Source organism: Nannospalax galili, unplaced genomic scaffold (assembly GCF_000622305.1).
Source record: "Nannospalax galili isolate Female #2095 unplaced genomic scaffold, S.galili_v1.0 scaffold124, whole genome shotgun sequence".
NCBI lineage: Eukaryota > Metazoa > Chordata > Mammalia > Rodentia > Spalacidae > Nannospalax > Nannospalax galili.
The window spans coordinates 444,723-464,868 of NW_008352485.1; the positions used below are offsets into that span (position 1 = coordinate 444,723).

Genomic DNA, 20,146 nt, shown 5'->3' on the forward strand with positions numbered 1-20,146 from the left:
CACAAATATCCACAAGCTGCACTTTAGCATAGCAGGGAAACTGGGACCTGAGATACTGACCTCTTTTGCAACTGAAATGTTTTGACAGTTTGCATTCTGATATGGGCTGGGGACAGTGAGAACATTTCTGCAGGCATCAGAATCAGAAACACAGCTTTCCAGTGGATGGGCCACTCTTCCACAAACAAGAGGCAGAAACCAAGCTACCTGCCTGGGCTATATTGCCAGATTTTATACTGAAGCCCAAATCCAGATTTTCAGGTGCTATTTCCCCATTTTTAAATGTTAGCAACTAATTCTGAAACGTTTAAGATACTGACTGTGTAGGCTGGTAAACAAGGAAACATAATGGCTCCCAGGCCACCAATCAGCAGCCTTTGAATGGAGACACCAGAAGTACAGAGAGTTTTTCAGCTGCTAAGAACATAAGGAAACCAACCTGTTCTCTATATTCATGAGACACTGGGTTTGGTGGTAAGGCTCTTGAGACAACCTGCTAGCTTGTTGTTATACAGACCTCTGTCCTGCTCAATAGGAATCTTTCAAAGCTACCAAAGATCAAACAGCAAAGAAGTGTGTGTGTGTGTGTTCGCACACACAGGTAAATTTGCATGTGGAGGCTGGATGCCAGTTTTAGTTTTAGGTATTATTCCTCAGGCACTATCCACCTTTTTTTTTTAAACTGGCCAGGAACTCACTGATTGGCTAGGCTGTCTTATTGGCCAGCAAACCCCAGGGATCCACCCAGCTTTATTTCCCTAGAACTGGGATTACAAGAAACACCACACTCAGCTTTTGCAAAGAATCATTTAGAAAAAAAATTCAATTGCCCTCAACCCTTCCCTGTTTCTCAATGGTACTGATCCCACAGCTCTATGACATCTCCAGGGCCTTCTGCCTTTTCAACCTCTGCATCCTTTAGGCCCTTTCTCAAGAAATAAATGACACTTACAGGTCTTGGAAATAAGGGGCAACGAAGGTTGCCCAAGGGCTTCCCAAGTGTTTGCTTCAACCCAGCTCCCACATTAAGCAGACTCTCATGGTAGGTAGCTGTGAGATTAGACTCACGGCAGGATGCTGGGGGCACTGCCAGCATACCGCAAAGGGCAGCCAGACAGATGAGAAGTACCAACCCTGTGCTTCGGAGTACATTCAATTTCTTTCCAAATACACACAGCAGTGGGATGCTCCCAAGAAGCTGACTGCTGTGTTGGTACTACTGACAGGAAGGTGCATGCGGGGTCAACAGTGGGTTTGGCATTGGGAAGTTGGGAGAGAAAGTGAACTTACCTCATTAGACTGGGATCTTCTGAAGGATCATCTGACAGAATTAGAGCTCATGCTAGAAGTTGAGCTCTTGACCTGGGATTCCCCATATAACCATAGCAGGAGGGAAATTCAGCCTGCTGTTCTCACCTTAGACCAATCCCCAGTTTTCCACTCATAGCAGCCCGAGTAGTCTTCACACACCTCCTCAGCTTTTGGCCTTGTGGATGCATCACATTTACCTTGCGAGTTGGTGCACGTCACAGTTCGTTTCTGGGTCCCTTTACCACAGTTGGCCGAGCACTGCAAGACACAGTGTGGGTGTTGTTTAATCCATGTTAATTTAGTTCAAGTCCATTAACACTTCTGAAGTTCCTACTGGGTGCCAGGCCCAGAGTAGGGAGGTAGAAATGAGGATGCTCTATGTCTGTCCTCAAAATGCTCATGGTCTTCACAGTCTTGTCTCTCCCTCAGGGGACCCCAGCCAGGTGGCCAATGATAGGTGAGGGGCATGAGAGTACAGGGTCAGAAGAACTCAGGGCACCCAGCTGGTCAAATGAGGGGAACGGAACTTAATGGCCAGTCACCAGTTCCAAAAGCCCAATGCAGGTTATGAGTTCAAAGGGCAAACGTGGCGTGAGCTAGCAGGTGAAGCAGGGGCTAGTGGGAGCAAGGTGAGGCTCTGGCAGCAACCGTGTTTGAGCCATCTAGGCTCTAAGTAAACAAAGCAAAGACCTTTGGCAGAAAAGGAGGCAATAGACAGAAGCTACAGGTCTTTTCATAAGCAAGCTCTCAAAGTTTCAGCATGGGTGCCAAGAATGGGGACAGCAAGGCTGCACGGAGTAATTTACTTACTGAGAGACATGCAAGAAACAATATGGAGAGGGGACCTGAGTAGAACCAGGTGACAAATGATGTGCAAGCCCTCAAGAACTCAAGACTGCTGTGTCCTCAGGCAGCAAGAAGGAACAAGGGTCAAGAGGAGGTGACAAGACGCAGTGGCAGCAGGTGCTCTGGGATGTGTCTGGGCCCTGCTCCTGGCATATTCTACTGTGGGATGGTGCATGGACTGGTGAGGGCCCTTGTGTATCTCCAAAACTGAGAGAGAAGGAGGCCCAGGCAGAGAGAACCCGTCACTGTGGGGAGGGCATAACTGACAAGGGTGATGAGCTGGCCAGTAAACAGAGGGGGTATGGTCGTTAGCCTTCATCTAGGAGGCAGAGGAGCATCTCAGAAAGCCCTCCCTTTGATTTGCTGTGTGTAGATCAGTGTGTGATTCCTTGTAAAACTGGCTCTCCACACATAGAAATGGAGGACACTGAGGGCTGCATTCTGCTGAGATTTCAGACTCACTCAGTTTACCAAAAGTTGCGGTAGGCCATCATCATGACTGAGTTACAAGATCCACTTTTTAAAAGTTATGTTGTGTCTAGTAAAAGTACACACATAAAGGACAAACATCATTCTTTATATTTTTTGTTATTAATGTTTATCGTAAAACCTTACCTACCTTTCTTTCTACAAACTTCTTCCTGTGGTGTTCTGAGACCAGTTTTGAGTGGCTTGTTTCACAAGATGCACATGTATATCAGAACAAGCTAGAGGGAATGGGGAAGCAGTATTTGGGCCTGTGTTGAAAGTGGCAGCAGCCTTCAGACACCGGCCCTCCTGGCCCCTGAGGTCACTGTTCTGAAAAGCTGTCTCATATTTCTCCATGTGGCAATGTTTCCAGACCACTTCAGCAACTCCATCTTCATCACTGAACTTGTGGGCTCTGTCCTGGCACATGGTACTAGCTCCTTAGTAACTAGCGGGCAAAGCCACCATCTCTACCTGTCATCAGTTCCTGCTTTGTCTTACCCTAGTCTGTTTCCTCCCCTCTCCCTGGAATTTAATTCACTGGCTGTCTAGCTGTTTTCTTGGTCAAGTGTGGGCTTTGCCCCTTTTGACCAGCAGCCCATTCTCTTCAGGTTCTTGGCCCTGAAGAAGGGTAGGTGCAGGTGGAAGTTGCCTTTGAAGGGACCCAGGAAGGTGATGTTCAGTCTCTCTTTACTTCCCCTCAGGATGGGGCTGAAAACTGACAACAGGAGGCCTCTGTACAACCTTCTACTTCTACTTCTTCCTGGATATTTGATCCTCCTTTGAATAAAGCCAGGAAGAAGCTGGGCAGGGGAGAGGTGGTGAGGGTGATCAGTACTCTTGGGTGAATAGTGTTGGATGAATAAAAATTGGCACATTTATAATAAAAAAATTCTCCCCTGAGAAAAGGAAAGCCGGTTCCCAGCAGAAGAGCCAGAGGGACTTTGGCACATGGCAAAGGTACCAGATTCTAGCTATGTGGACAACTCACAGGGCATGATTAGATTCCCTGTTTAATAGGCAGCATTAGATTGAACTGTGTGGACACTGGCTCAGGATGAGGATCAGGTATGTGCCGAGATACGGTTAGAGAGGAATTTCTCTAATCCTTGTTCCAGTTGTCCACATTTCCTAAATATGGTGACATTCTATGATCTAATGAGAACTCTGTTCTTTGGTAAGGCTGGATTTTATTTTTCCAATAAGGAAGAGTCTAAGTGGAAATTTTGGGGATTTGATCTGATTAAAACTTAAATCTTGTTTGATTGAGGTCAAGGTGGTCAAAGCCCTAAGGCTCACCTGGGTTGGGGGAGAGGGGATGAGGCTGTTTCTCCTGCCTCTATCCCAAGTATAAAGGAAGAATTATCTTGAATGACAAACCTAGACACCTAATTATGTTTCAAAATTTGTCTGAAAATTAAACTCAGTTTGAGAGCAGCCAATGGCAAGATTTTCATTAATTAAAAATAAACCGAATACTTTTTGATTCAAAATAATTCTGACTATTTGGCAATCAAAGAGAACTTTAAAAATATTTTCCATACTGAAGAGTGTCTTGGATCTAGCCTCCTCAAGTTTCCTAGACCACTTTTGGTAGAAGACCTGAGGGAAGTCACTTTATTTAGCTATTTTTTGTTTGTTTTATAGCCAAACAATCAACATAATTGCAAAGTCAAGGCAAAGCCCTGAAAGATGACATCACCAAAGATAAAATGGCCTTCCAAGTTAAAACTTAGGGCTCGATTGACCCATTTTCCAACATGTTCTATGGTGTGAGATTTGTAACTCTGACTTGCATACCAAAGACTGTCCCTCCCAACATCTGACTCCTGCAAGTTATAAAGACTGCCATGGTATTGAAGGGAAGTCTTTGAAGTCAGACTCAACTTGACCATATTACAATTCAAACATGCCCAAAAGAAAATGAAAAGGTCAATGAGTGGGTATCTATACATGTATCCATCCATCCATCCATCCATCCATCCATCCATCCATCCGTGAATCTGTGTATATATGATCTTCATTTTATTTATTTATTTTTTTGGTCTTTTTTGAGACAGGATCTCCCTATAGCCCCAGCAGGCCTGGATCTCACCATGTAGATAAGACTGGCCTCGATCTTGGAGAGATCTGCCTGCTTCTGCCTCCTCAGTGCTAGGATTAAAGGAAGGTAGGATTTAAGAAAATAGGAGCGGGAGCACTCTAGTGAGCTGATTGATTGGCAGGTGGTATACCAGGATGCATCACAAATAGCCTGGAGCAGAAAATCTGATAAGAAGCCCTATGGATAAGCCTTACAGCCCTGGTTGCAGCTTCAGCCTCAGTGGCAAGTCCAGGTACCCACCTCTGACCATTCCGATGCCTCCCAGATGGACAGGCAGTCCTGACCTTCACAGCTCTGCACTGGTGTTGGCCGGGGACCTGAGCAGTAGAGGGGCCGAGTGGTGACATGGGTGCCGTTCTGTAGCTGGTACACGCAAGTCACATCCCGATGCTGGAGGCCCTTTTCACAGGTCGCTGAGCAGGGGCTCCAGTGACCTGCCACCCACCTGCCCAGAGGGAGAAAAGATGTAAGAAAATAACCTGGGGGAAGAGCCAGCTCCCCTTCCCTACTGGATCATGAGCCTGTGGTGGAGGGGAGAAAACAGACTTAGGGATCTTTGACATCAACTCTGGAAGTAATTCCAAAGATTTGGAGCAGAGTGAGTGACCTGAGTGGTCATCTGGTTCATTGGCCCCCTCAGTACATAAAGATTTCTGCTACAACACTCCTATGGTAGATTAAGTCACTGTTTCTAGCTGGTGACTTCTTCTCTGTAGTGAATCATATATACATGTTGTCATGGTGCATGCTCTGTTCAATGGGCTGTGAGCAGACATGAAGACGATAATGGCCTAAAAACAGTTTAAAAAAAGATTATTTTATTTATGTTGGCATGTGTGAGTGTATACACATATGTATGTGAATGCATGTGTGGAGACCAGGAAGTATTGGTGGTCCCATCTACCTCTCTCCACCTATTCCTCTGAGGCATGGCCTCTTCCTGAATCTGGAGCTTACATCTTGGCTAGGCTGGAAGTCAGAAAGCCCCAGTTATCTGTCTTTTCCCTTGAAGCTGGGATTACAGGTGTTCATAGGGACAACTGGCTTGTTATATGGGTGCTGGGATTCAAACTCTGGTCCTCAAGATTGTGGAGCAAGCACTCTTAACCACTAAGCTATTCCGTCAACCCTTCCCCACCTAAACAGAAGTATTGAATGTGGTTATGAAATTGGCTCTGATTGTTTCTCTTTGCCATCAGAACCTGATACTGTTGTAAGGTGGTGTGATGTTTGTTACTACAGCATTAGCTGATTGATACAGCCTGTATGAAGGCCTCTCCAGTCCCCGAATGAATATACGAAGACCAGGTCCTCCTGCCCTCCAGGACTGTGGGCCCTTCAGAGTGGATATAGTGAACGCTTGAAGATGGCATCTTGTGGGCCACCAGGAGATGGAGACTGCTAAGGCTGGCCCTTGAAAATGCTTTCCTAAAACTCATTATACCAACCCAGTGTTCTGTTAGTGTCTCTATCTATGTTGGTGTCAGGGTACTGGAAAGCAATTGAGTAGTTTGAAAATCATGATTTACTAGGGCACAAATGGGGCTGGGAATGTCCTTTTGGGGATACTAGTGAACTCAATCTCTTGTCTGTCCTCGAACACCCCTAGGACCCACTTGGCAAAGCAGCTCAGATATAGGCCTAACTCCAACTTCTGTGACTTTCTGTTTCTCCTAGAATGAATTTGTTAGCACTGAAATTTAATAATGCCACAGACTCAGCAAGTTCCTCCCATTACACAAGGACCTCATGGTAGCATCTTCAGACAGTAAATCCACATTCACAGTCAGTAGAGTTGAGACTGATCTTCTAAGTCTGGGATCAATAAATTATTAATTTATGCATGTACCAAAACATCATATGATACTCCATAATTCTTTTATCTTTTATGTATCAGCTGAAAAGTTTATCTTAAATTAAAAAATGAAATGATTAGTTTTCATCCAGTTTTAATAGTGGTTTGCAATTTGAATACTTTTACTGTGTAGATTTAAATAAAAAAAAATCCCTGTAAACAGCAAGTCTATATTTTATCAGCAAATATGGAGAAAGCAGGAATAAATAAGAAGCAATACAAAAAGTAAGCACTGTTAACATACGTGTAGTTTTCACAATCCAATGAGGAGGGACTTCCGTATATGTTTTTAAATTGCCTAGGAGCTGGTTTCTAAAACTAACTTGCTGTACCTATTTCTTTTTCTATGTAAGGCATTCAGTTCTTACAAAGGAGGTGAATTACCACCTGATGAGGGCTAGATGCTGTGGTCAATAATTTATGGGAAGCATCTCACTTTTTCTGGCCACCACACCATACCACACAGTAAGCACTGTCATTTCTATCCCTCTTTGCATCAATGGTGGGTCCTACAAGAGGAACTTTGCTGTCTGGAACTGGAGAGGAAGAGATGATTGATACCATCCAGTGTGTACTCAAAGGTTCAGAAAATGCTGCAGAAGTTTCTAAACTGTGGGGTGGGGTGGGATTGGCATGATGAGATTTCACCTCAGGTGGCATTCAGGCTATCTTAATAAGAAAGAATGGAATGACTATCCCCACTATCCCCCCCATAATGACTATGCCCATCAACATTTAGGCCCTCAGCTATGGTTGTTGATGCTGTCTCTTTGGTAGATGATGGGGTCCAGAGCTGTGAGTGTCTGTCCCATTTCAGTACCTACCAACTACTCCAATGGCACTAAAGTAATTGGATTACACGCTACACAATTCTTCCTGTTCTAGGATTTGGGATAACAGAGATTCTCAGTCCCTCCTATCCTAACTGTCATGCTCTGATCAATCACTAATCCTCTTCAAGTGGACAAAATGGGAGGTGTAGACTGAACAGCAGGAGAGAAGATAGTTTGTCAGTCTTGAAGTGGAGATGCTGTTAATCTCTGCATTATTTCTGTATTTTTAAGAAACCAGAGCATACTTCTGTCAGTTCTATTCACCTCTCTACATTTTCTGTCTCTCATGAACTGACTCCCAGTCACTTCATCCTTCACTCTTAGAATTGACTTTGTGAATATAAATATCAGGCATTAGGGTAAGCCTGGTTTGGTGTTGCTGAGGTGACCCCCACAGTGAAAACAGGTCTGAATCTGTTGAGTCTTTTGTGTTTGCTGATCCTGAGAAAGACTTCTGTGCCACTCTCTTGGGAATGTGGCCTGCCCTAGGGTATACACTATTGGTCACTAGATGTACCTCTAAGTCCTGGCATCCCATAAGATGCCATCCTCAAGGGTTAATGTCTCCATTCTGGAGGGTCCACAGTCATGTGATCCAGTGAACGTGGACAGCAACTCTGGTTCACAAAGCTCATATCTGGGGAACACAGGGGACTTTCTAATAGAGTCAAGAGGGAAACAGAAGGAAGCTAGGCTCAGTTTGAAGATACTCTGCCAAGTGAAGTAAGCTTGTCCTCAAAGGAAAAGTACCATAAGACTCCACTTACATGAGGTACCTAGAGTAGTTGTGATGGTTAATACTGACAATTTGACAGATTCTAGAATTATCAAAGTGACAAGCTTTTAGGCATGTCTGTGAGGGATTACCTAGACTTGGTTGAAGTGAGAAGATCCACCCTAAATGTGAGCAGGAACAATCCATGGACTGGGGTTCCAGAATGAATAAAGAGGAGAAAGTAAGCTGAGCATTAGCATTCATCTCTCTCTGCTTACTGCCTATGGATGCAATGTGACCAGCTGCCTCACACTCCTGCTGTCATGCCTTCCCTGCCATGATGGACCATACCATCAAAGTGTGAGCCAATATAAACCCTTCCTTCCTTGAGTTGCTTTTGTCATATATTTTATAACCGCAACAAGAAAAGTAAATAATACATCATTGAAACTTAGAAGGAGGGATAGACTGGTGTCTTCCAGAGGCTGAGGTGGTGGTACTTTCTGTTTTAATGGGACACCTGGTACTTGCAGAGTATTCCTACTGACAGCACACCTTCCCACCTGAGAAATATGCTGACCCAGTCTATAGGGGACTCTATGGCACGTGCACCTTCTGTACCTTATTTTAGCTGTTTTTCAGCTAAGCATTTTGCTGCTGCTCTTGGCAAATATTCCAATGAAGCATGGGAAGAAAATGAGTTTCTATAATCTTTGTTTTGTTGTTGTTTTTTGGTGGCTGAACCATATCACCTGAAGAATTATGGTTGTAGAAGTCCCCACTGCCACATAAGCATTTGAACACCATTGTCCAACTGAACATTATTAGTACAACTGCAATTCCAAATCCTGTAATTTCTATTATGATTACAAGCTAAGTCAATATATTTATCACTTATGTCCCCTAAAATTTTAAGGGTAACATTTATGAACCAAGTGTCATTTAGCAGCTCTTCCTAAAAGCCATAAAACTGTAGTTATTGAGAAAGGCATGGTAAACATATCTCCATCTCAGGCTGCCATTTCCCTGTTCCTCAGGGAATCAGAATTGAATCTTCTCCCTTTCAGTTCAGTACAGACTCACTTGCTGTGCACAGACAGACTGAGTATCCTTTATCTAATATGGTGGGGTCAGAAGTATTTTAGATTTCTAGTTCGTTTTGGATTTTAAAATATTTGCATATATATCATGAGACATCTTAGGCATGAAACCGCAGTCCAAACATAAAATTTATTTACATTCCAAATATGCATATGCACAGCATGAAGGTAATTTTGTGCAATCTAGTGCACCTATATTTGGCTGTGATCCATCACTAGGATCAGATGTGGAATTTCCTACCAAGGGCAATGTGTGGACACTGAAAAAATTCTGCAGCATTTTGGATTTTGGATTTTTGGAGTAGGGATGTACAACTTGTAACGTGAAAGTTATAATGTTCTAATGAGATTCTCTGGGTAGCTCTGTGACTATATAAGAAACACACACACACACACACACACACACACACACACACACAGCGCAGGAGAGAAAGCATAGTTCTTATACAAGTATGAGGACTTTAGTTTGATCCTCAGCACTCACAGAAAAAGATGGGTATGGTGATATATGCTTGTGATCCCACAAACAGGGAAAGTAGAGACAGGAGTTCTCTTGGGCTCACTGGCCAGGCATCCTAGCCAAATTGGTGAGTTTCAGGCCACTTAGCGACCTTGATCAGGAATCAGGATTGGGGCTTGGGAGTATGAGCACTTGGAGGCTCTGAAGGAGATGAAAGGGTGACTGTCAAGTTCAGGGAGGATGGGAGGAACATACAAGAGCTAGGAAGGCGATTATCTACAGTGTAGGGGTTAGATGGGCAGAATTCATTCTCCGGATTTAGCAATAGGACAGATTGTGGGTGAGATGAGCTCTGGGAAAGGGCAGTAGTTCTGAATGATGCTGAAGTAACCCCAATAAATTCATTGGTTCACTAAGTCAGACTTTGGTAGTATCCTTCCTTTGGTCTGTTGTTGATTCCCTTTTGGGTGAGTAAACATTTGTTCAGGTCTCCCCAGGAAGTGTCACACAAGTGGGCAGGACTCAATAAGGGTAAGGAAAGTACTCTGCATTCCTCCATAGCAAATCTGGCTTGTGGTTCATAATCAGCTCTACAGACCTTGGTTCTCACTCAACTCCAACTCAGAACACACCACGCTTTGGAAAGGAGCCTGCCTCTGTTGTCGATTCCCTTTTGGGTGAGTAAACATTTGTTCAGGTCTCCCCAGGAATAGTGTCACACAAGTGGGCAGGACTCAATAAGGGTAAGGAAGGTACTCTGCATTCCTCTATAGCAAATCTGGCTTGTGGTTCATAATCAGCTCTACAGACCTTGGGTCTCACTCAACTCCAACTCAGAACACACCACGCTTTGGAAAGGAGCCTGCCAGTGTGGCAAGGTAAGAGGTGTGACTCATAATTTCTGGGAGGCCTGGAATTGGGGCAGCAACACAGAGGCTTGGGAACTTCTGGTCATGCCTGTGGCATTCATAAGGGCAGAGTGACAGAAGGATGGAGAATGAGGGGAGATGTGCAAAGCAGCAGAAGACGGTGCAGAGTGTGGCAGAAGGGAGGCCTAAAGATCAACCAATGAGGAAGCAGGCACTAGAGAACATGCTGGAAGGCTCCTCTCAGTTAGTCTGGCTTTGAACATGCTATCCTCTTGCCTCAGTCTCCCAAGTAGCAGGAATGAGAGATAAGTGCCACCATATCCAGCTAGGGGCTCTCTTTCAATAATGTGACCACCTTTCCATCCAAGGTACACTTGACCAACTGTATCATGTGCCCCAACAGCAAGAGATGCAAGGTATTGAAGCAGACATTCTCGCACAGTCCCTGGGTCTGAAAGCCCAGACTCAACTCCTCATTCTACCAACTTGTTGGCTGGAGGACTTGGAAGAATCTTTAGCAAAGCCACAGATCCCTTCTTTATAAAACATTGGAAATAGCTTACTGCTCACAGGCTTGTTGCTGGCCTGATGGAGATGACCGCCCCCTAAGGCTTGAGAGCTCAATTCATATCTGTTATCTGCAGGCCTGACAAACACCAACTGTTCTGATTCTTAATTTAGGCTTTGGTTCTGCTGAGAAGCCTGTGGTTTTCTAGAGTCCCCTACAATGGGCAATCTTTATGGCTATTCTGAAGCAAAAGACAAGGTCACTTGAAGTTAATATTTTCCTAATTCTTAATAAAGTTGTGTGATTCTGACAGAAGGAGCAGGTACAAGAACATCAGGTCCTTGCTTGAGGCCTAGATCCGCATTTTTCTTACTTCCTCTGAGATTTTGGTTCCTCAATGCACGAGTCAATGGCAGTGTGAGGCCCAGATGACAAATACATAGCAGGTAAAGCTTCCAGAAGATGCCTAGCACAGGGAAGGCTGTAGGGACTGGAAATCTCATTTTCCCTGGCACAGGGTTGCTCTCTACTATGAATGCCAAGCTAAGAGAAAGTTGATACTTTGCTTTACCTTACTGTGGGTGACAAGGCCTTTCCTAGGACACCTGAGACTTTGCTCACCATGTGAGTTGTAGGTCTGGGCGAAGGATGCACCAATTCCAACCCAAGAAGAACTCTTCCTCTCTGGCTTACAACAAGCAAATCCACAAGAACTGTGTGCAGCCTCCACCCTCCCATATACTCAGGACAGAGTTTCTCAGCTCCTGGTGGCCCAGAGCCAGTAACTCTGTGATGAGAACAATCAGACCACAACCGTCACAACGTGCCATTTATAGTATCCAAAGATACAAGGCTGCTTTTATTGAACAGATGTGTGAGAAGGAGTGGCGAGGAGGTGCAATGGTGACCTAAGGGCCTGCCTGAGATGCTCTCCCAGGGGAATCAGCAGGGCCTCTTTTATGGCTGCACAGGAGGTCGCAATTCTGCCTTTCTGCATTTAAAACTTGAGAATTATGAGTTCTCATATACGCTTCCCCAAAAAGTAATATTAGTCACATATTTGTTTTTTAACAGAGGAAATGAAAATCTGAAGTGCATCATGTGAGCCTGAGAATATGAGCTCTTCTGGAAGCAGGGAGTTCTGCTTGCAAAGAGCTCAGCAGTGCACAATGTTCTCTTCGACATCGTCGACAAGGACTCCTGAAACAAACTTCAGCCTGGAATTCTGTCTTTAAAAAGTCTTGCATCCACTAAGGCCCGAAAATTGAGAGTGGGGGGTACCAGGATCTAAGATCTTCCCATGTCTTTTTGAAATGGTCCTTGGACAATTATGATTAGTTCTTTGCTGGAGAATGAGGAAGGAAAGGAGTCAGGCAGGAGGAAGCAGGAAGAGAGGCAGAAGGGAAGGAAGGAGGCAGAAAGTGAGAAACGAGGGAAAGAAAGAGGGAAAAGAAGGAAGGAAGCCGGTCAATCTTCCATCACTTTGTTAAAAACATGGTTTAAGGGAAATTGTTTCTTTTCTTTTAGAAAAGGAGACCCTTTTTTGACAGGGTCTCTCTGTAGCCCCGGCTGGTCTAGAACTCACTGTGTAGACCAGGCTGGCCTCGATCTCACAGAGATCTACCTGTCTCTGCCTCCCGGATGCTAGGATTAATGGCATGTGCCAACCATTCCTGGGGCAAGGGAAACTGTTTTGACGATAGTTTCTCAAGCTATGGTACCAGCTGATATGTGCCAGGCAATGTTCTAAACCCTTGTCATGATTTTAGTTTAGTTGAATTTTGGAATGATCGATTCTACAAGTGAATAAATTGAGGTTTAGTGGCTTGCTCAAGGCTACACACTAGTAAGTAGCAGAGTCACTTTTCTGTGGTCTATTAAGATTCAGTTCATATGTCATAGAGTTTGCTTATTTAAAGAATAGCATTCAATAGATTCAGAGTTATAAAATCATGAGCACCATCAAATTTTAGAGCATTTTCACCACCACCAAAAGAAACCCATATCCTTACTGTGCTGGACAGCTTTAGTTGTCAATTTGACACACGTGGGTAGAGGGAGCCTCACCTGGGGAATTGCCTCCATTGGACTGGCCTGTGGCTATGTCTGTGAGGCATTTTCTTGATTGTTGAGTGATGTGGGAGGGTCCAGCCCACTATGGGTGGTGTCACCCCTGGGAAGGTCATCCTGTATTGTATAAGAACTCAGGCTGAGCATGGGTCAGGGGACCAAGACAGTAAGCAGCATTCCTCCATGGCCCGTGCTTCAGCTCCTGCCTTCAGGTTCCTACCCTGAGTTCCTACCTTGGGTTCCCTCAGTGATGAACTGTGACTCGGGGGGATGTAAGCTGAATAAACCCTTTCCTCCCCAAGCTGGTATTGGTCAGAGTGCTTTGTCATAGCAATTGAAAGAAAACTAGAATACTCAGCTTACTCCCAACACCCAGCCATCCTTCCCAGTCCTTGGTAATCCCTAATCTACTTGCTTATTTTATACATTTTCCTGTTCTGGAAGTTTCAGTTAATTGGTATCATACACTATATAGCTTATTGCATCTGACTTCTTTCAATTAGCATATTTTTAAAGGTTTATCCAGGCTGTACTGTATTTATGTACTTTATTCCTTTTTATTACAATATAATATTCTATTGTGTGGCTATACCGTATCAGTTGATGGAAATCTGGGTGGCTTCTATACTTTGGATATTATGAATAATGTTACAATGAACATTTGTGTATAACTTTTGTGTGGACATATGTACTCATTTCCTTCTGATACTTAGAATTACTGTATCATGTGGCAATTCTGTACTTAACATCTTGAGGGGTGCCACACAGCAGGTTATAAAGGTACTAAAGTCTCTACATCCTTTCAAATATTTTCTGATTATATCCATCTTAAGGGGTGTGAAGAAGTCTTTTACAATGTGTATATGTTTTTTTTATTGTGGTAGACTATGCATGACATAAAATTGACCATTTTAACCACTTATAAGAGCACAAATCCATGGATTTAGTAAATTCTCACTATTCTATAATTATTGCCACCAGTATTCTCCCCAAGTTTTCATCTTAAACTGAAGCTGCACCCATTAAGGCATAACTCCTGTTCCCTGTTCCCCAGACCCCTGCAACTACTCCCCTACTTTCATCCTCTGTGAATTCACAGGACCTCACAGAAGTGGCATCGTGTAGTACTGATTCTCTGCTGACCGACTGATTTCACGTTCTATAAAGTCTTAAAGGTGCGTCTGTGTCACAGAATGAGTGAAAGTTTCCTTCCTTTGTGAAGCTGAACATACAAATCAATTAGGAAAGAGACAAATGGCCCAAATCAGATAACAGGCAAAAGAATAAGAGAATAAATCACAAGAAAAATACAAATATTGCATAATCATGAAAATAGTCAATGCTGGTTACACAGCAAGAACATTTAAAAAAATCAATTTAATACCACTTCCTATCAGACCAGCAACACTAAAAAAAGTAACCAAGCCAGATTTATCTATTAATGGAGAAATGGGCATTCCCATGCAATGTTGGGGATGCTGTATAGTTGTCCCTTCTTATCTACAAGGGACAGCTGCCAGGCACAGGCCCATTGTGATTCTGTGGCCCAGTGCTGCTCTCCTTTCATTTTTAACAAGCAAAGCTGAGAAATCCAGCTTTCTTCTGATTTTCAAATGTTGGAAATGAACTCTAAAACCTTAAGCCGCCTGTGTGGGCCAAGCCATGTCTGCTGAGGAATTTGGCCCTGCGCCTCCAGTCTGGGACTTTATACTTTAATATCCCATGTTGGCAGCTGAGGAACTTCTGACCCAATCCCCAAAAGGCCCAAAGCGCATCACCCCCAGCTCTCATCCAAAGATGGCGCAGTGCCATTGCTTGTCGCTCACTCTTCCCCATCATTTCTTCCGGGCTTTGATCTCTACATTCCTGTGGCACAAACACATGCTACTTTTGCCTTCAGGTTGGCTTAACAGGTTAGCCTCAAGCATTCTGCTCTAAGAAGATTAGGGGGAGAAAAAGTCCTCTCACATGAAGGATGTGACACAGTTTTCCCAGGACAAACATCTGAAGGATAGCTGACAGGAATGAACACTAGAGTGCAGAATCCAGAGCTGCAGACGACGCCCTGGGTCTGGTTAACACCAGCAGGAGTGCCTGCTCTGCCGCCCCAGGTGCCTGTTCCTGAAGAATTATTCAACGTGAAAACACGCAGGCAGACCTCCTCAGCATTCCACCCCACAGCTGCCCTGCTTTGGCTATTAAAAGGCTCAGAATTTCACAAGACTCAGAAAACGTTCTTAGGAGTCCTCCAGGGTAACAGTGTGCCAGTTCTGCTTCTTCTCGAAACAGGGTGAGGGGAATTGTGACCCCAACTGCAGGAGTTGGAAGTGTAGAAGCCTGACTTTACCACTGTCCTCCTGGGAGCTGGCCTCCCTGCAAGGGTTCTGGCACTCATCCGTCAGACAGGAGTTCATGCTCTGCCACCCCCACCCTCACTACCTTTATTACAAGCTGCACCCTTGGCCTCAACATTCCCACAGCGTCCACAGCCAGCAAAGCTCCTGACCCTAAGGTGATGCCCCATTGGTCTAGTGTGGATCCATGGTGCCTGCTAATGTGCTACCATGTTAAAAATAGTGGTTGGTGGTTATGGCTTCTAAAGGCCATGTGGGTGGTGAACTTGAAAGTGTGCCAATGTGACAGACATCCAGGGTGGAGCCATGGAGACACAGCTGGTGCTTGGAGATGTAAGCCCTGAGTCAGGGGTTGGCTTTGGGGAGGGTTGACCTGTGTACTAAGTACAGTGACAAGGGTGGTCAGCACAACTTACCTCAGTGCAGATGACAGCTTTGACACTTGTGACACGGAGAGCCACTCCTTATTTCATCTGCTTCCTTCTTGGCTTCTCAGGGGCTGGGTCTTCTTGCCACACTCTGCCCTCTGCCTCTCCATCTCCACCCCTATCTCCCTTTCCTCTAAGCACAGGGCATCTCTCTCTTAGATTCAGTCTTTGGCTCTCTAGCTACCATAGATTTCTTTTTCCTTTTTTAAACAGAAAATGTGGTTTCTGGGATAGTGAGATGGCTGTCAGTAAAGTGCTGGTCAGACAAGCATGAGTTTGACTCCAGGCACGCACATAAAATCTGGGTGTGGTGGCGTGCTCCTATAATCCCAGAGCCAGGGATGTGGACACTAGAGGATCCCAGTAGCTTGGGGCCAGCCAGTCTAGTCAAATCAGCAAGTTCTAGGCTCAGCAAGAGACTCTGACTCAAAAAATAAAATAGTGAGTGATAGAAGACACTCAACATTAACCTCTGGTCTCTTTAGGGAAATAGAAATGAGGTTGGTTGGGGCCGGAGAGATGGTTCAGTGGTTAAGAGTACACTAGCTGCTCTTGCAGAGGACCCAGGTTTACTTCCCAGCACCCACATGGCAGTTAACAACCATCTGTAACTCCAGTTCTAGGGGGATCCACTGCTTTATTCTGACTTCTGTGGGCATTGCATGACATGGGTGCACTTACATACATGGAGGCAATAAACTCATACACATAAAATAAAAATAATAATTTTAAAAAAAGAACGAGGAAAGTTTAAGGCAAAGTTTAAGGAAAGTTTAAGGCAAAGTTGCCCCTACTTTGGTTGGCCACAGACACTCCTTCTAAATCTTGGACCACTGGGCTTTCCTTGATCCACTGATGCTAGCATGGCTCCCTTTGCCTGGTACTCTCTCCTCATTCCTCACTCGACTACCCCAAGTGCTGTTCCTCCAGGGTTCCTCCACAGTCCTAGGCGTAACCTCTTCCACCACTGGGCACATGTAAGGCTCCATAAATGATCTAAATGATACTGCTACCCCAAGAACCTTGCTATGACTTCGAGACTCCTAAGAATCAAGAGGCCAAGGTCTAGTTTGGGCTTCATAGCTTTGACATTGACTATTTATCTGTCCCTAGGTTCAGCGTTTCCATCTGTGAAGAAGGTAGCTATTCCATGGACTGATCATATACAGCTAATCAGTACTCTAGCATCGCCTTCTGGATTGGCTCAAGTCTCTAGCAGGCACATTGCAGAGCAGCTCAAAGTTCACAAGTCAGCATTCTTCACCCCCACCTCTCTCCACCCCTGTCACCTGTCACCTTGTTCCCCTATGTACTTCTTAGCCACATGTCTGCTCCCCCCACCCCCGTGTAGTAAGCTTTGCAGGGCAGCATGCTCACACCCTAAACCTCAGCTCTAGCACACTGGAAAGACAGTGTGTATTAACACGGCTGGCTAATAAAACAAGCAGCAGTTTCCTATAAAAAGTTACAATGGGATAAATCTACAATAAAACATCCATGGCCTTTGTTTCACTTCACAGAAATCTTCAAACATCTCAACCAAATGGAGTCACAGCAGCTGCTGGGCAGATGTTCCCTGGGCAGGCAACTGAGAGACAATAATTAGTCTCAATTAAGTTCTCAGTAAATTATGTAAGGGAGATTTCTAGCCACTCAGGCCCACATGGCTCACTGCACCAAAGGCGATGGATCCAGCCCTGAACAATTTAGAAATGCTGGACTGCTTGGGATAATTCATGTTCTGAGTGAAAGGCAAAGTCTTGGCATTAGAGGAAATAATGAATTCCATAGCCACTTTCAACTGAAAATAATAATTTGTTAATAATTTTAATAGCTAATGAGCTACAGAAACCATGTTCGTGTGTCCTCCCAGCAGAGAAGAAAAGAGAATCATTAGGTTCTTGGCTTATTAAGGCTGTGGCATTAAATCACCCAGGATGCTTCTGAGGTTTTGTTCAGCAAAAAGTACCCCATCAGATGGTCTATTTTCACCAGAATATGACTTCCCTTCCTTGACTTTGATCAGTTTCTTAAGTGTCTGCTCAGGGAAGGTTTTTCAGCCTAATTGGGCATTGAGATTTCCCAACAAGCTGTGGGGGGCATGTCTTTAAGATCCTCAGAGAAGACTTCCTACATCATCTTGTTACACTGAGTTCATGACACATTTTTCCTCTTCCTCCAAGTGCTGCAGGATGATTTCTGTGGTTAAGAAATTTGTGTGTGTTCTATGTGTGAGCACGTGTAGAGGCCAGTGGTCGATGTTGAGTGTCTTCCTCTATTGCTCTCCACATTATTTTGAGGCATGGTCTCTCACTGAACCTAGAGCTTGCTGTTTTGCCTAGACTGGGTGACCAGTAAGTCCCTGAGATCCACCTATCTCTGCCTCTGGGGTTACAGATGTACACCCTAACCCTTGAAGATGCACAACAGTGTGCCCAGATTTTAGGGTGCTGGGGATCCAAACTCAGTTCTTCGTGCTGCACAAGTGCTTTACCCACTGGCCATATCTCCAGCCTCTGGTTAGGAAATTTTTAATTCAAGAATTATAAAGAATGGCCTACTCTGTGGTGCAGTGATCAGGGCCACACAGAAACTACACATCCACAAAGGCCTCATCATATTTAGTTCTGGTGGTCTTTGTCCATGCTATCATCTTATCCCTGGCTCCTTCGAACAACAGCTTCTAGAACAAGCACCTTATGCTGGTGAAGGACCCTGCAGATGCTTTTCTACATTGACTTGAACACCACAGTTACCAAGAAGGAAAAATGAGAACTGAGTGGAGGCTCCTAGAATGATCTTTGTGCTGGCACCTTGAGGACTGTGGGCTATATGTTCACTCATTTTAGGAATCTCTTCTGGCCTTACTTTTCCTTTAGTTAGTAGAATTATAATTTATGCACATCACAGCAAATTTGGGAGGTCCTTAAAAACACAAAGCAAGAGAACCAAAGAACACACACAATCCCACTCTTTATTCCAACGCATATTTTCCTTAACGTTGATGTCATACATGCTATAAACAAATCATGTTATATTTTGCTTCTCTATTGATAGTAGAAGCAATTCCTAGGTGATTAATGATCTTTCTTAAATATTGACATTTTAGGCTTATGTAATACTCTTGTATACAGACATAGCCATAAATTATTTAGCTAGTACATACTGGTTGGATATTTGGGGAGCTGCCATCCCCCCATATTTTGGGTGCTTTCCCAGGAGTAGAACTAGAAGTCCTGAATCCAATATGATGAGCAAGGATATTCAGAGGACCAGTGGAAATGTCCTGCCTGGACAGCTGTATGATGTGGGGCTCACTGCACTCTGAGCTGGCATGTCCTCCTTCACAGCCTGGAGGAGCACCAAGAGGAGGCATGCTTATTCCCTAGATGCTGAGGTCTGAAATAGCAAAGTCTGTGCTGTGTCTTCTAGTCTTTCTGCAATGTACACAGTCTGTTAGCTGTTCTTCTTGAGGCAGCACTATCCAGGCCACTCACCCTCCACCCAACTCTTTTGCTTTGGACATCCCCAGCTGGTCAATGTCTCTTTAGCATGTGGCTTCAACAAACTCATGTCTGGGTGTAACCTGACTAGCTTCAAGTAAATAAACAATAGGCACCACACTAATTGGACCTTTCCATGTGCCAGATGTTATGTGCTTTAGTCTGGATTCACAATGAAATGAGGGAGGGGCAGCTTGGGTATTGCTCCTTGTCCCCTGGATGCTGAAGCACACGTTACCAGACATAGTGTGATAGGGCTCTGGTGCCTCCAACACCTCAGAACAAACCTCAGTAGGGTATGGGCTCTGCCCCCAGGGCTAGAAATGTCTTCTCCCCTTGTACGACTTCCCACAAGAAGGAAGCTCCATAGGCCTCAAAGACCCTCTTCATCTTAGGTTACTGTTAGATAGGACACAGAATCTGATTCATTATAAGTACCCAGGAAACAAAATAACTGTAAAATACGCATGGCAACCTAAGAGCTTAGAATAAGAGCAGTTGGCACCTCCAGGGTCTCCTCTTTAAGAGTTAGTGCCAGATATGGGAAATGAGGGTGCTATATCCCATATCTATAACTATATATAAAACTATGTATAACTTTGTGTAGCTATATTTAATATATATATATATATATATAATATTGTTTGAGTTTTTGGCCTTTACCTCCTGATCCTCCTGTTTCTACTTCCCAAGTACATATGTCACCACACCCAGCTTTCCCA

The 20,146-nt window shown here is 44.4% G+C and overlaps 1 protein-coding gene across 2 annotated transcripts in view; it reads right to left on the minus strand.

The window, feature by feature from the left end:
• Positions 1–20,146, minus strand: part of Adamts17 (ADAM metallopeptidase with thrombospondin type 1 motif 17) — a 396,140-nt gene that overhangs the window by 31,170 nt on the left and 344,824 nt on the right. For both annotated transcript variants that reach the window (XM_008849526.2, XM_029554310.1), the window contains 2 exons: positions 4,970–5,174; positions 1,417–1,569 (listed from right to left, as the gene is read on the minus strand). In XM_008849526.2, the coding sequence (XP_008847748.1) occupies positions 1,417–1,569; positions 4,970–5,174 (358 nt within the window). The remainder of the gene's footprint in view (positions 1–1,416; positions 1,570–4,969; positions 5,175–20,146) is intronic.